Source organism: Myotis brandtii, unplaced genomic scaffold (genome assembly GCF_000412655.1).
Source record: "Myotis brandtii unplaced genomic scaffold, ASM41265v1 scaffold58, whole genome shotgun sequence".
NCBI lineage: Eukaryota > Metazoa > Chordata > Mammalia > Chiroptera > Vespertilionidae > Myotis > Myotis brandtii.
Window position 1 is genome coordinate 1,015,937 of NW_005370176.1, and position 16,026 is coordinate 1,031,962.

At 37.4% G+C, this 16,026-nt stretch overlaps 1 protein-coding gene across 14 annotated transcripts in view; it reads right to left on the reverse strand.

Moving 5' to 3' along the window:
* Positions 1-16,026, reverse strand: part of EVI5 (ecotropic viral integration site 5) — a 222,915-nt gene that overhangs the window by 79,887 nt on the left and 127,002 nt on the right. For all 14 annotated transcript variants that reach the window (XM_014550019.1, XM_014550018.1, XM_014550017.1 and 11 more), the window contains 3 exons: positions 4,769-4,903; positions 1,889-2,029; positions 126-284 (listed from right to left, as the gene is read on the reverse strand). In XM_014550019.1, coding sequence (XP_014405505.1) covers positions 126-284; positions 1,889-2,029; positions 4,769-4,903 — 435 coding nt within the window. The remainder of the gene's footprint in view (positions 1-125; positions 285-1,888; positions 2,030-4,768; positions 4,904-16,026) is intronic.

Here is a 16,026-nt window from a genome sequence, read left to right on the forward strand (position 1 = left end):
CAAAATTGTAGTCTAGATAGTTTCACATGTCCACCTTTTAGCTCTATTCTAGGGATGATTCAATCTGTGAATAAATTTTTGATTTGCTAATGATATTTTTAAAGATATTGGGCTTTCCATCTTACCTGTGTTTCCATTTCCATCATCCTTTGTTTTATTTCTCTTATTTCTGCCTGTGTTTCTGCTTCTCTAAGTCGAATGGTCATCAATTCATCTTGTAACTCATTCACAGTATTTTTCTTAGGTGAGTCTTTCCATCTCCCAGTAGTACGAGCTAAGTGGCGCTAAAACACAAAAAATTATATTGCAACAAATATTCCCAGTATCAAAATAAGAGCTAACTTTACTGAGCAATTATTTTAGATCCAGTAGTATGTTAAGCACTTTATACGCAGTATTTTATTTAATCCCCAGAAACATCTAAAAAGTTAGGCACTATTACCTTTATTATACAGGTATGAAAAAAAATGCAAATTGTGATTAAATAACTTCAGAAAGGTCACACTGTAGATCTCACTGCCAGTAAGTAGAAGATTTGGGATAACTCAGATATAGTTCAATTTTTTAATACTGTGAATTAATTATTATAAACAATACAATTTTTACCCTAATTTTTAATGAGATTTTTCACATTATTTTTAATGAAATCCCAAGAAAAGGAAAAAGTGGGGCTATTCATGAATTAAGGAAGCAATATTAGCAGTTAAGAACAGTGTTCTAAAAATACCTGTGGCAAAGGCACGGATTATTTATTTTTAATTTCCAGTTTATTGCTGTTTGATACTTGACCAAAAAAGCTATGACCATGCCATGGATTAATTTCAGTCTTTTCTAGATGCATCACTTACCCCAAATTCAAACCAAGATCACTATTCTGAAATGCTGTGTAGTTTCTGTTTTCTTCCCGCTCTCCCTTTCTTATAGCATCTGTATTTTTGTTCGTTGTCAACAGTTTCCCTCATATGTGAATACATTTGTTGGCATATAACTAGCTAAATATCTGATCTATTTTGTGAGATACCAATTTTCAAAATAAGTTACAGCCCTGACTGGCATCGATCAGTAGTTAAAGTGTTGGCCTGTGCACCGAACGGTTGCAGATTCAATTCCTGGTCAAGGGCACGTACCTGGGTTGCAGGTTCAATCCCAGGCCCCTGTTGGAGTGCATGCAGGAAGCAACCAAGCAACCAACTGATGTGTCTCTCTCACATTGATGTTTCTCTCTCTCTGTCTCCCCCAAACCCTCGGGTGAGGGTTAAAAAATAAAAAGTTATGCCCTAACCGGTTTGGCTCAGCGGATAGAGCGTCGGCCTGCAGACTCAAGGGTCCCAGGTTCGATTCTGGTCAGGGGCATGTACCTTGGTTGCAGGCACATCCCCAGTAGGGGGCGTGCAAGAGACAGCTGATCAATGTTTCTCTCTCATCGATGTTTCTAATTCTCTATCCCTCTCCCCTCCTCTCTGTAAAAAATCAATAAAATATATTTTTAAAAAATAAATAAATAAATAAAAAGTTACAAATTTATATTGGTGTCAGCCTTCTACTATCTCATACTGAAAAATGGATTTAATATCAACTGAAGAAATATGTACTATATAAAGGATTATTTCTTTATAGGTTTTTAGAAAAAATTATATAAATTACAATGATATGACAGCAAAAATATGATGATCTCCATTTTATCTTCTTTAATTATAAGAGTTAAAAAGGGAGAAACAGTTAAAGGTACTTGCAACTTATAAATTCTCTCAGTTGTGTACATTATACAGGGTCTTTCATACTTTAAAGTCATATCCCAGTGTTGGTCATCAACTACTTCAAACTCATACAAATTGAATATTCAGGTTTTACCCTCTTTTTAGAAAGCACATACAACATATTGATATACCTGCCAGTGTTCCTCTAAATCTCTGACTTGTTGTCTAAGTTCTTTCAAACCCATAATAGCTTCTGCTTCTCTCAGTTTCACAGCAATGAGTTCTTCCTGAAGCCTTGCAATGTTATTCTCATCAGGAAAGGAGTTGTTTCTCTAAAGCAAGAAAAAATTTAACTTAGGATTTTTAAATGTAAAGAATAAAATAAAATAAATAAAGCATATAAGAGCTATTTTATCCCATATATAATTATACTTAATTTTATTGAGATACTAGAGGCCCGGTGCATGAAATTCGTGCACTGGGGGGGGGGGGGGGTCCCTCAGCCCAGCCTGTGACCTCTCACATTCTGGGAGCCCTTGGGGGATGTCTAACTGCTGCAGAGGTGAGAGAGGCTCCTGCCACCACCACTGCACTCGCCAGCCGTGAGCCCAGCTCAGGGTTTATGGCTGAGTGGCGCTCCCCCTGTGGGAACGCACTGACCACCAGGGGGCAGCTCCTGCATTGAGCGTCTGCCCCCTGGTGGTCAGTGCATGTCATAGTGACTGGTCGTTCCACCATTCAGTCAATTTGCATATTAGCCTTTTATTTTTAGGGTAATTCATAAACTACAAAACTTACTCTTTTTAATATAGACTAGTCAGTGGTTTTTAAGAGATTCACAGGGCTGTATAACCAACATCTTGATCTAATTTCAAAACATTTTAATTACCCCCAAAAGAAACCCTATACCCATTACCAATCACTCCACATTTCCCCTCCCCCCAGCCCTTGGCAGCCCTTATTCCTTCAGTGTCTATGGATTTGCTTATTTAGGACATTTTCCAATAAATGAAATCATACAATAGGTGGCTTTTATAATTAGTTTCTTTCATTTGTCATTTTTTAAGATTCATTCCTTTTCTTTTTGCCAAATAACATTCCGTTCATTATATGGATATACCATATTTTATTTATACATTCATCAGTTGACAGAAATCTGTGTTGCTTCCACTTTTTGGCCAGTATGTACAAGGCTGCTATGACTGTGTAAAAGTTTTGGTGTGGACCTGTTTTTAATTCTCTTGAGTATATATCAAAGAGCAGAACTGCTGAATCAAATGGCAATTCCACATTTAATTTTTAAGAAACTGTTAATCTTTTCCAAAGCAGCTGCACTATTTTACATTCCCACAGGAATGTGTAAGGCTAACTACTTAATTCTGAGAACACAGAAAGTCTAACTCTACTTTGTTTAATAATACTAATCAGTGTTACAAACCAATAGAATTAAAAATGTTTTTCAACATGGCAATAAATTTACTCACCTGTGGTTAGGAATCCAAATGAAGCATAACATCATTGACATTTTAAAGATTCATGGAAAAGAATAGCCTAAAATCTGTTTTGTTGTATTTTCTCAGCATGTCATTTTGGAGAGTATAAAATCTCTGTGAGTTAGTCACTATTTATGTCAATAGTTACAAAATTAATACTACTATTAGGTTAGGTGACTGTTAGATTACTCTCCTACCATACTGAAAGACCCACCTTAAGAAATAGGGTAGCCCTGACTGGTTTGGCTCAGTGGATAGAGCGTTGGCCTGCAGACTGAAAGGTCCCAGGTTTGATTCCAGTCAAGGGCATGTACCTTGGTTGCAGGCACATCCCCAGTGGGAGGTGTGCAGGAGGCAGCTGATCGATGTTTCTCTCTCATCGATGTTTCTAACTCTCTATCTCTCTCCCTTCCTCTCTGTAAAATATCAATAAAATATATATTTTTAAAAAAGATATAGGGTAGCCCTGAATTAAAATGCTCTGGGAGGTGACCATGAGATCCTAAATGAGATGCCCAGTAAAAGTTCCATAGGTAAACTGAGGTACTAATGAGACTAACTTGAATCTATGAAATTTTCTATCTCTGAATAAATAAAGTGGTTCTTGCCAACTACACATTTTTATGATGAACTTTAAATATTTTCTCTATGAAAAACCAAAAATTTACTGCATATGCATAAAAAGAGAGCCTTGCATGAAGAAATTAACCATAGGAAGCACAAAACCTTCCAATTTCCTTTCTATCCTATGCCATGAATACCAACAAAGCTCCTTAAGAAATCCATTTTTAAAATGGACTCAAGGACATTTCTTACTACCAAAAATTCAAAACAGAGAGGCCCAGTTTCTTATCTACATCATGGAGCCCATAAAACTCCCAAGTTAGAGACCAAATATTCTGTTAGGCATGTTCACAGTCTTATTGGCCTTTTTCTCAATAAACAGAATAAATTTTCCCCAAAAAATGTAAAATAGCAAGCAGATTTCTAGCAAAATTATTCCACTACTGACTGTAGTTATTTCCTGCTCTATTTCATTAAATTATTTCCTGCTCTATTTCCACTATTTGCCTAACCCTTCAACTTCTTTAATGACTTTGAAAAGAGATAAGTTAGCTTCCGTAGCATACCTCAAGCTAAGATCTTCCTGAGGTGGCTTACTATACCTTGGAAAATTGCGACAGTTATACTCAGATGAAATTCTCCCTGAAATGTTTATGTATTAGTCATATCCAATCTCTTGCAGAAGAAGATATTACAATATTTGAGAACAGTTAATTTCTATCCCCTAAGTTTCTCTTCTCCAACATTTAAATATTATTCATATCAAAATTATCCTGTTTTCCTGTAAAAGGACTCTAATCTCTACTTTTACCCTTAAATATGGGGCTTTGAGTAGTATGGCAACAACAAAGAATAATTGGGAATCTTACTTTTTTCCTTTCATCTCTCAGTATCTAATATGTAAGGTTTCTAATGTGTAAAATCACCAAATCCAACTGAACTGCTCAATAAGTACTTAAATATCTATCACATGTCCCTTTAATTTGGGAGTAACAGCATTTATGTTGGTCTCACCTTCTCCATATCCAGGACTTTATCCTGCATCTCCTTTAGTGCACACTGAGCCTCGGCTTCCCTCAGACGGGCCTGAACCAATTCCTTCTCTAGCTGTAGCACAAAATCTTCACTGTAGCTGGAACTGCATTTATGCTATAAATTACAGACATATACTGAAATTTCATGAAGCATAAACATGTACGTATAATAGAAATAAATGCAATGGCACAGTACAGTTATTAAGGGCAATCAAACATAAAAGTTCCATCTACCCAATATTTTTAGCATATCTCCTCCAAATAACTTTTCAATGAATAAAAAAGTTTGACATCCATAAAGATGATCACATTATTGGGTGTTGGTAACCAGTTATTACACTCATCAAATCCAATTTATAGAAAATGTCTCTTTATCTTTCTATCTATCCAGATACTAAGAGTTTGTCCTGATTCTATAGACCTGCACTGTACAATAGTGTAACCATTTGCCGCCTGTGGCTCCTGAGCATTGAATGTGGCTCGGCCAAGTTGAGAAAGGCTGTAAGTGGAAAATACAAACTGAATTTTGAAAATATGAAATATAAAAGGTAAAATATCTCATTGATAACTTTTATATTGATTACCTGTTCAAATAATATTTTGAATATACCAAGTTAAACAAAAATATTCACTTTCCTGTAATTATTAATTACTACTTTTAAGGTAGCATTTTAAATGCCTATGTGGCTCATTATATTGCTATTGGACAGTACTGTTATGGACTACACTTAAGTACACATTTACTGAAAATTCTATTTTAATTTAATAGAAATAAAAACAAGGGATCCACAATAATGTGAACCATCCTAAATCCCAGCAAAACAAAAATGTATTTTCTTTTAGAAATGTAGATCTCTTTTTAAAAATATGCATAAAAATTAGTGTTGGAAGCAGAGAAAAATGCAGATGCTGCATGAACAAATTAACCATAGAAGCATGAAACCTTTCCATTTCCTCTCCTATGCTATAATGTGAATAGCAATGCAGCCACTTAAAAAATCTCCTTTTACTAGTAAACCAGTTTCTACACAAAAATTGTTCTAAAAAAAAAGCAAAAATATGTCAATTCACCACTCTAAAAGACTTCCTAAAATAAAGTATCACTTTACATTTAACTAATGTAGTAAAGAAAAAGTGACAACTCAAAATTTCAAAATAGAGTCATAGAGAACAATCTCCTACTGAACTAGCATGAGAATGGCTCCTTTTATTCTTCAGAATATTAGGAACAAAACAAATGCCAGACTAAAACTCTATTTTATAAAAACTATTAAGTGCCTAATTAAAACATATGGTACTCCATTACCCCAGTTACCCAAACAGATGATGTCATTTTTTAAAATGTGAACAGTTCACTTATTAAGCAAATTAGGACTTTTTAATTCAATACATTACACATTATTTCTCCTAGTAATTTTCTGATACAATTAAAACATTTCATTACAAGAAATACATCTGCAACAAGTATATCACTTTGGCAAATACTTACCTTACCAAATGGGGGAAAGGCACTCTTTTGGAATGACCAAACTACAGGTGTCATCATTTTTATTTAATAAGATCATAGTTATTTTATGAATAATACCAGGATTTTTTGCCCTTAATCTAAAGCCCTAGAAACTGCAGTTCAGGTTTATTTGCCAAGACTCTATTTTAGGAAACCCCCAGGAATACATCAAACCCAAATGGCCCATATGAGAATGGACTCACTGACCTGGTATAAACCAAAGGATCCAACCAAGCACACAAAAAATGTTACTAAGATTGGGAGAAATTTTTTTAAAATAAAATTTACAAAACTTCTAATTGTTCTCTTGTTCAAGTGGTAAATTCTAAATTCCACAGTTTATATGTTATTTCTCCTTTCATACTTCCTATTTGTTCCTCAACCCACTGCAAACTAGCCTTAGTTCTTGATAAAACTGCTCTAATTATGAACAATAGCAATACTCAGTAAAAACATAAAACCTCAATGAAAGCCCTTTTCTTCAGCTCTTATCTTCACCAGGCAACTGATTAATCTTAAATACAACTTTCTCCTGCCTTAGATTTTGGGATATTTCTCTTCCCTGGTTCTCCTGCCTATCTTCTCTATCTCCTCTACCAATTCTACTTCAGATAGGTATCCATAAGTTTCAATATTGTGTTTTCTCTCAATCTTTCCTTTAATTTTCTTATTTTGTAAATCCATCCTATGTGATTTTTTCCATTGTCCATATAGTAGTCTGCATGTATAGGCAGTATCAGATATTGTCTTTATATAGTCTACTTAGAAGATGTATGATATCACCAAGGAAGCATCTATTAAAATAGCAAAATGGGGAAGGTACAGGGAAAGAGGGACAAGAAGAGGAAGAGAGGACAAACAATGTTGGAATTGGAAGGAAGGAAGGAAGGAAGGAAGGAAGGAAGGAAGGAAGGAAGGAAGGAAGTCTTAAGTCCATATTTCCAGCCCACATCTTTTTATTAAGCTAGATCCATATTCATCACAATTTCCTACTGGTCTTCTGAATCTGGTTGATCTCATATTCACTTCACATTCAACATGTCAAAACTCAACGCACCATCTTTCCCTCCTAATGTATTACTATTTTGCTAAAAATCCCACCATCTAACATATGACCAAGTCAAAACTTCCCGTTATATTCTCCTTATAATCATAGAACCTGAATAATTTTTCTTCCAGATATCTCTTGAATTTGTCTGTTCCTCTCCACCTTTATTGTCTTTGTTTTTATTCATGCCTTCATCTCTTTCTTTGGACTACTGCAATAGTCCTACATATATCCCTTCCTGTTTAGTGGGTATCATTAATATTTTATGTTATGTTTCACACTAAATTGAAATGAATAGAAGGCATTTTTACAATTCTTCCACCTGAACCCTACTGTTTTGAGCTGGAGAAAGTTTTGATTCCACATTTATTAATACAAATGTGTTACTGAAAATTATACAAACATTGAAATACCTTTAAAATGTATTCAGGATGAATCTAACTCCACTAAGCCGCTTTCACCCTGGCCAATTATATTCATATACACTTTTGTTGGGCAAAAAGTATTTTCATTTTAAAATCAATTGGATAGGATGATCCATTCTGTGGATAACAGTCAGCCTCCTCCGTCACTGTCCCCAAACAAGCTTATGAACAAAGTGGCCATGGTGACAGGGATGGAAGTTATGCATGGGCTCAACAAAATGGATTTCCACTCACTGAGGCTATGACCACTGCAGAGTGTCCAATCTGCCAGGAGCAGAGACCAACACCAAATCCCTGATATGGCACCAATCAGTCAGATACCTGGTGGCAGGCTGATTACACTAGACCATTTCCAACATGGAAGGGGCAACATTTTGTTCTTACTGGACTAGACACCCACTCAGGATATGGGTGTGCATTCCCTGCATGCAATGCTTTTGTCAAATTAGCATCAATGGACTTCAAGAATGCCTTATCCACCAGCATTGCTTCTGAACACAGAACTCACTTCACAGCAAAAGAAGTGCAATGATGGGCTCAAGTTCACAGAATTTATTAGTCTTACCATGTTCCCTAATATCCTGAAGAAAATGTCTAGACCAGGGGTGGGCAAACTTTTTGACTCGAGGACCACAATGGGTTCTTAAACTGGACCGGAGGGCCGGAACAAAAGCATGGATGGAGTGTTTGTGTGAACTAATATAAATTCAAAGTAAACATCATTACATAAAAGGGTACGGTCTTTTTTTTTTTTTAGTTTTATTCATTTCAAACGGGCCGGATACGGCCCGCGGGCCGTAGTTTGCCCACGGCTGGTCTAGACAGAACAGTGGAATGGCTTTTCTGAAGACTTAGTTACAGCTAGATGGCAATACCTTGCAGGATGGGAGCAATGTTCTCCAGAAGTATGAACATGCTTTGAATCAGTGTCCAATATATGGGTTTTTTTCCATAATAAGGATTCACAGATACAGGAATCAAGAGGTAGAAATAGGAATGATACCGCCCTAGCTAGTTTGGCTCAATGGATAGAGCGTTGGCCTGCGGACTGAAGGGTCCCGGGTTTGATTCCGGTCAAGGGCACATGCCTGGGTTGCGGGCTCAATCCCCAGTGGGGGGTGTGCAGGAGGCAGCCGATCAATGATTCTCTCTCATCATTGATGTTTCTATCTCTCTCCCTCTCCCTTCCTCTCTAAAAATCAATAAAATATATTTTTTAAAAAAAGAAATAGGAATGATACCACTCACTGTTACCCCTAGTGACTCACCAGCAAAATATCTGCTTTGAGACTCTACTCTGCTGATCTTCAGATCTTAGTTCCAGAGGGAGGAATGCTTTCTCCAAGAGCCACAACAATAATTTCACTAAACTGGAAGTAGACTCACCTGGCCACTTTGAGATCCTTATGCCTCTGAATCAATAGGCAAAGAAGGGAGTTAAGGTGCTGGCTGGGTGACTGATACTGACTACCAAGAAGAAACTGGACTACTAGTCCACAATGGAGATTAGGAAGAGTATGCCTGGAATATAGGAAATCCTTCAGTGTCTCTTGGTATTATTGTACCCCGTGATTAAGGCCAATGAAAAATGACAACAAACCTATCTAGGAAGGAGTACTGAAGGCCCAGAACCTTTGGGTCACCCCACCAGGTAAAGAACCATGACCAGCTAAGGTACTTGTTGAAGGCAAAGGAAATAGAGTGGGTAGTGGAAGAAGGTAGTCAGTCATAAATACTAACTACCACCATGTGACCTGTTACAGAAATGATGGTAATTGTCATAAGTAGTTCCTTTTTTAAAACTTTATTGTTGAGAGTATTACAGATGTTCCCTCCCCGCTCCCCATACCCCCCTCATCCAGTTCTGACCCTGGCCTAGGCCTCTGACACCCTATTGTCTATGTCCATGCATATATGTATATGAGTTCCTTTTAATTTTGCTATGAATATGTTTGTGCATCTATCTATCCATCTCTCTACCTATCTTCTTTCCTCTTGTTCCCTTATCCTATATAATAGAGAAACATGCAAATTAACCGCCCCTCCACTACACTCAAGCCATGCCCACAAGCCAATAAGGAGTATGCAAATTAACCTGACAAAGATGGCGGGTAATTTGCATACACAGAGCACAGTGGGAGAGCTGGCAGCTTGGGGGGACGTGGCTCCCTGGGTTGCTCCCTCAGTCGCTGCCTTGGGGGGACGTGGCTCCCTCGGTCACCAGACGGAGAGCAGAGCAGGAGAGCTGGAGGCTTGGGGGGATGTGGCACCCTCAGTCGGGGAAAACCCAGAGTTGGGGGGGGACATCAGAAATGCTGGGAATTGTAGTTCTGATGGCAGCCCCAGGTCCGGAAACCCAGAGCGCAGGGAGCACCAGGAATGCTGGGAACCGTAGTTCTCCTAGACACTAGAGCAAAGTGAGCCTGGAGCAAGTTACTGTTGCAGTTGGGGATGGAGGGAAAGCAAAGGTGAGAGACGTAAGTAAAATCAGAGTGTCTAGAAAAAATTAAAGATATCCTAAAACTTCCAGGAAATCTCCACCAATGGAGCAAAGGAAAAAAAAAAGCCTCTATTATTCTGTGAGCAACAAACTGGGTTGGGGGTCTCAGACAATTCACTTATATGATTGCAAAGACAGAAAGAAACTCCCGGATTGGCGAGGGCTCCCCTGAGGGCTCCCAGATTGGAGAGGGTGCAGGTCGGGCTAAGGGACCCACTCCCCCATGCACGAATTTTGTGCACCGGGCCCCTAGTTCATGCATAAAATGTTTAGGTTATGATAGAGGTGGCTTCCACCTCCACCCCCATGCACGAATTTTCATGCACAGGGCCCCTTGTTTAATATAAGAAGCATTAACTTTATATTACAGTACTATATAAGTACTGTTAATTTTACATCATAGTATTTAAGTTACAGGATATCGAGAAAACATCACTCAAGGACTTTACCTCCTCTTCTGGGGAAGGCGTTAATGCATTTTTGGTTGTGTGTAGGATAACTGCATCATGTTAGGCAGAATTATGACCTTTTATTATGACCTTATGTGGAGATTAAGTATGGTTTATGGAGATGCACATGGGTGTCAAGTTGATAAGGGCTGGACTTGTGATGGTTTATTTTATGTCAAATTGACTAGGCCATGGGGTGCCCAGATTAAACATTACTTCTGGGTGTGTCTATGAGGGTGTTTCCAGATGACTTAGTAGACTGCCATCCTCAGTGTGAGTAAGCATCATCCAATCTGTTGATGGCTAAATAAAACAAAAAGAGGAGAAAGGTAAAATTCATTTCCTGACCTAGCTGGTTTTGCTCAGTGGGTAGAGCATTGGCCCAAGAACTGAAGGGTCAAAGGGTTAATTCTGCTCAAGCGCACATACCTCATTTGCAGTCTCGATCCCTGGCCCCAGTCGGGGTGTGGGTGGGAGACAACCAATAGATGTGTCTCTCTCACATTGATGTTTCTTTCTTTCTCTCTCTCTCTCTCTCTCTCTCTCTCTCTCTCCCTCCCTCCCTCCCTCCCTCCCTTCCACTCTCCTGAAAAATTTATGGGAAAATATCCTTGAGTAAGGATTGACAAAAAAATAATAAATAAAATAAAAATGGCATTCTTCTTTTAAAAAAATTCATTTCCTTTCTGCCTGCTTGAGCTGGTACATTGGGCTCCTCCTGACCTTGGACTGGAATTCTGGGATTTATACCACTGGCTTCACTAGCTCTCAGGCCTCTGGTCTTAACACATTTCGTACCGCTCAGGAGTTTTCTCGTGTTTCGCGCGCCATCTGTTAAGGACCGCTCACGAGTGTTCTCGTTTTTCACGCCCATGGAAAAAGGAGCGAATCTAGATACTTATGTAAATTTTGTTTGGTCCCTCTCCATAGAGGAAAATGTTTTACACAGTACCATACGTTAAAAAAGTGCTAGGAACTTTAATTGTTTTTGTAAATAAAAATGTTATAATTATTGAAAAACAACACCTAAAGTGCATTATGATGATTTAAATAACGTGCAGTTTGCCCAAAAACGTGCGGTCCCTGGCGTATGTCTTAGAGATTTCTATGCGGTACACAATGTATTAAACAGGAATTATACCATTGGCTTTTTCCTAGGTCTCTGGATTTCAGATAGCGGATTGTGTGACTTCTCATACTTCATAATGGCATGAGCCAATTCCTCACAATAAATCTGTGTGTGTGTGTGTGTGTGTCTGTCATTGGTTCTGTTTCTCTGGTGAACAGACTAATACAAGTTAAATTTTATAAATAAGATTACATTTATTGATTAGGGGTTTTATTGTTGTTGTTTGTTTTTGGTCCATTTAAAATTTAACCCATTTGAGCATATGCAATTGAATTCTCTTTTTTGGTCATTATTTTCTACCATTTTAAATTTTCCCTGTTGAAACTTTTGCAGATCTAAGTTTTGTCAGGAAAGTGATACTTGTGATACTTCTATCAATGTTTAGTCTACTAAAAATTTTACCTTATCAGTTTTAACTCTTTGTAAGTTTTGGTGTGTTTTTGTTACTAGCAGTCTATGCCATTGGCCAAGCAATCTGGTAGAATCATAATAAATGAATAATGTTAATACTAATCCTAATAATAGCTACCATTGATTGAGCACTCACTACGTACAAGGCATTATTCTAAAGTACAACCCACGTAAGTCTCAACAACCCTCTTATACACAGGACAAACTATAGCACAGAGAAGTTAAGTAACTTGTCCAGGGACACACAACCAGTGAGTGGCAGGATTGGCATCAAAGTGGCCATGTTAAAATATGCTGCTGTGGCCCTGACCAGTTTGGCTCAGTGGATAGAACATTGGCCTGCGGACTGAAAGGTCCCAGGTTCGATTCCGGTCAAGGGCATGTACCTTAGTTGCGGGCACATCCCCAGTAGGAGGTGTGCAGGAGGCAGCTGATCGATGTTTCTCTCTCATTGATGTTTCTAACTCTCTATCCCTCTCCCTTCCTCTCTGTAAAAAATCAATAAAATATATATTTTTTAAAAATACACTGCTGTGGACTGTGAACTACCTGTTTGTTTTTCCCACAAGAGAAAAAAAGTACTATTTATAAAACAGGGTTTAAAGTTTATAATGATGATGATGATAGGAGCTAGTATCTAGTGAGTACTTATTATGTGCCACACAAACGCTAAGCGCTTTATATTCTCATTTAATCTTCACCTCTTCTTTTTTTAAAAATTTATAATTTATTAAAGTATAGTTGATAGATAATATTGTATTAGTTTCAGGTGTACAACACAGTGATTTGACATTTATAAATCTTACAATGTGATCACCACAGTAAGGCTAGTAACCATACAAAATTATCACAACATTACTATTTCTCCTATGCTACCATCTCTATGACTTCACTAATAAGGTAACTAACAAGACTCAGCAAGGTTAAACAGCAATCAACAATTCTGTTAAACCTATGTTCTTAGCCTTTAAACCATAAGGATTGAAATAATACAGGGTGGGGCAAAAGTATGTTTATAGTTCTGAGTACATGATACAGAGTTTATTTTTGTATAATTATTTATTACTAGAGGCCTGTTGCATGAAAAGATTCGTGCAATAGGCCTTCCCTTCCCCTGGCTGCCGGCACTGGTTTTCCTCTGGCACCCGGGACCCAGGCCTTCGCTCCAGCCGGAGCCGCCTTCAAGCCTTTGCTGCTCCGGCCGGAGCTGCCTTCAAGCTTTCTCTGCTCCGGCCAGAGCCACCTCAGTCTTCGCTCCGCCACTTCGCACCTACATATGCAAATTAACCACCATCTTTGTTGGTGGTTAATTTGCATATCTCACTGATTAGCCAATGGGAGGCGTAACAAAGGTATGGTCAATTACCATGTTTGTCTATTATTAGATAGGATTGTATTATTTTCCATACGAAAAACTGTAAACCTACTTTTGCCCAACCCTATTTTAAAGAGCTTGATATATTGTTTTTATATGTACTGTTCTAAGAATGCTATAATATTTAAAAACTGAGCATCTACAAAAATTTAAACAGCTCACGTAATGCTCTTGTAATAAGAAATTCTTAGATTATATTTCATATTCAAATTAGTAACCTGGACTAATAAACAATTTGTTTTACCAAATGACAACTACCACAATTATGATGGCTGAAGGGGTACTTATTTAAAAATATATAAATAATGCCCTGACTGGTTTGCCTCAGTGGATAGAGCGTCAGCCTGCAGACTGAAGGGTCCCGGGTTCGATTCCAGTCAAGGGCATGTACCTTGGTTGTGGGCACATCCCCAGTAGGAGTTGTGCAGAAGGCAGCTGATCGATGTTTCTCTCTCATTGATGTTTCTAACTCTCTATCCCTCTCCCTTCCTCTCTGTAAAAAAATCAATCAAATATATTAAAAAATAAAAAATAAAAGTATATAAATAATGAATGACTTCCCTATATTTACATCAAGTTCACTTTTGTCAATGAATCTCTTAATGTTCCTGTGATACCAGCAATCTCATGCTAATGAGATTGACAGAAAAAAATGTTTAATAAGTAGAATCTCTGCTTTTCAATCTCATATGCTTTTCTGGTGTTTCAAAAATTACAAGGAAAAAGATAAGCTAGAAAGCCCTTATTACTCTTTCTTGCTTGTATCCTGAGTAAAACAAAAGAATGAATTCTCACATTCAATGTTAGAAGGATATATGAGTGATACAGTGAGTACAAAAATATTTCCCAACAGATTACTTAATAGTTGCAAAGAAGAAACCATACCTTTACAAGGGCAAGAGTCTACAGTAACCAAACTTAGGATGGTAATCAAACTCAGCATCACTAAATAGTAAGAACAACTTATATTATGTGTTTTCTGATTTAAATCAAAATAAAGTTCACAACATTATCTATCATCCAAATGTTAAAAATGTTTAACTGAATCTAGTTTATAGGAAATATGATACCACAAGGAAGGAATCAGACTCATTCAGAATATCAGACAATAAAACTTGGCTACATTTTCAAAAAGTCAATGTCATCCATGATACTGGTTATTTCTTCTCTTTTTAGTCAGTCTAGACAGAGGATTATCAACTTTATTAATCATTTCAAAGAACCAGTTTTTCAGGGATTTTCTCTATTTTTGTTTTGTGCTATTTTAATTTCATTGATTTCTACTTTTTATTATTTCTTTCTTCTACTTGCTTTATGTCGAATTTACTCTTATATGTCTAGATTTTTAAGGTAGAAGTTTAGATTATTGGTTTGAAACTTATTTCCTAATATAAGCATTCAATACTATAAATTTTCTACTAAGTACTGCTTTAGGTGGATCCCATAAATTTTAATGTTTTTTATTGATTTCAAAGAGAAGAAAGGAGAGGGAGAGGAAGAGAGAGAAACATCAATGAGAGAGAATCCTCAATCGGCTGCCTCCTGCACACTCCCTACTGGGGATCAAGGCCAAAACCCAGGCATGTGCCCTGACCCGGAATAGAACCGTGACCTCCTGGCTCATGAGTTGATGCTCAACTACTAACCCATACTGACTGGGCAGATCCCACAAATTTTGATAAAGTTATGTCTTCATTTTCATTTAATTCAAAATACATTCTAACTTTCTTTGAAATTTTCTCTTTCACAATAGGTAAAAATATGTGGTTTACTTTCCAAATATATGGGGATTTTCCAAATATATATTATTAGTTTCTAACTGAATGCTGTTAGAGTCAAAGAAGATACTCTGTGTCTCCTTCAATTACTTTAAAATTTTTTAAAGTTTATTTTATGGCCCAGAATATCTTCCAGCTTTGTAAATGTTCCATGTGCGCTTAAAAAGAATATGTATTGTGCTAAATATGTATTCTGGTAAAGTGTTCCATAAATACCAATCAGCTCAAGTTGGTTGACAATGCTGTCTAGGTCTTCTATATCCATACTGATTTTCTACCTAGTTGTTTCATCAATTACTGAGAAAGGGGTATTGAAGACTCCAACTGTAACTGTGGATTTGTTCACTGCACCTTTCAGTTCTATCAGTTGAGCTTCATGCTCTCTATTAGGAGCAGACATATGCTTGGAGACATATTCCTGAACACATACAATCTATCTACACTAATAAAAGAGAAACATGGTAATTAGCGTACGACCACTACCCTTCCCATTGGCTAATCAGCATATCCTTATGCAAATTAACTGTCAGCCAAGATGGCGGCCGGCAGCCCTGCACTGAAGTGAACAGGGAGGCTTGCTTGCTCCAGTGACGGCGGACTCCAACGTTCCCCGCCT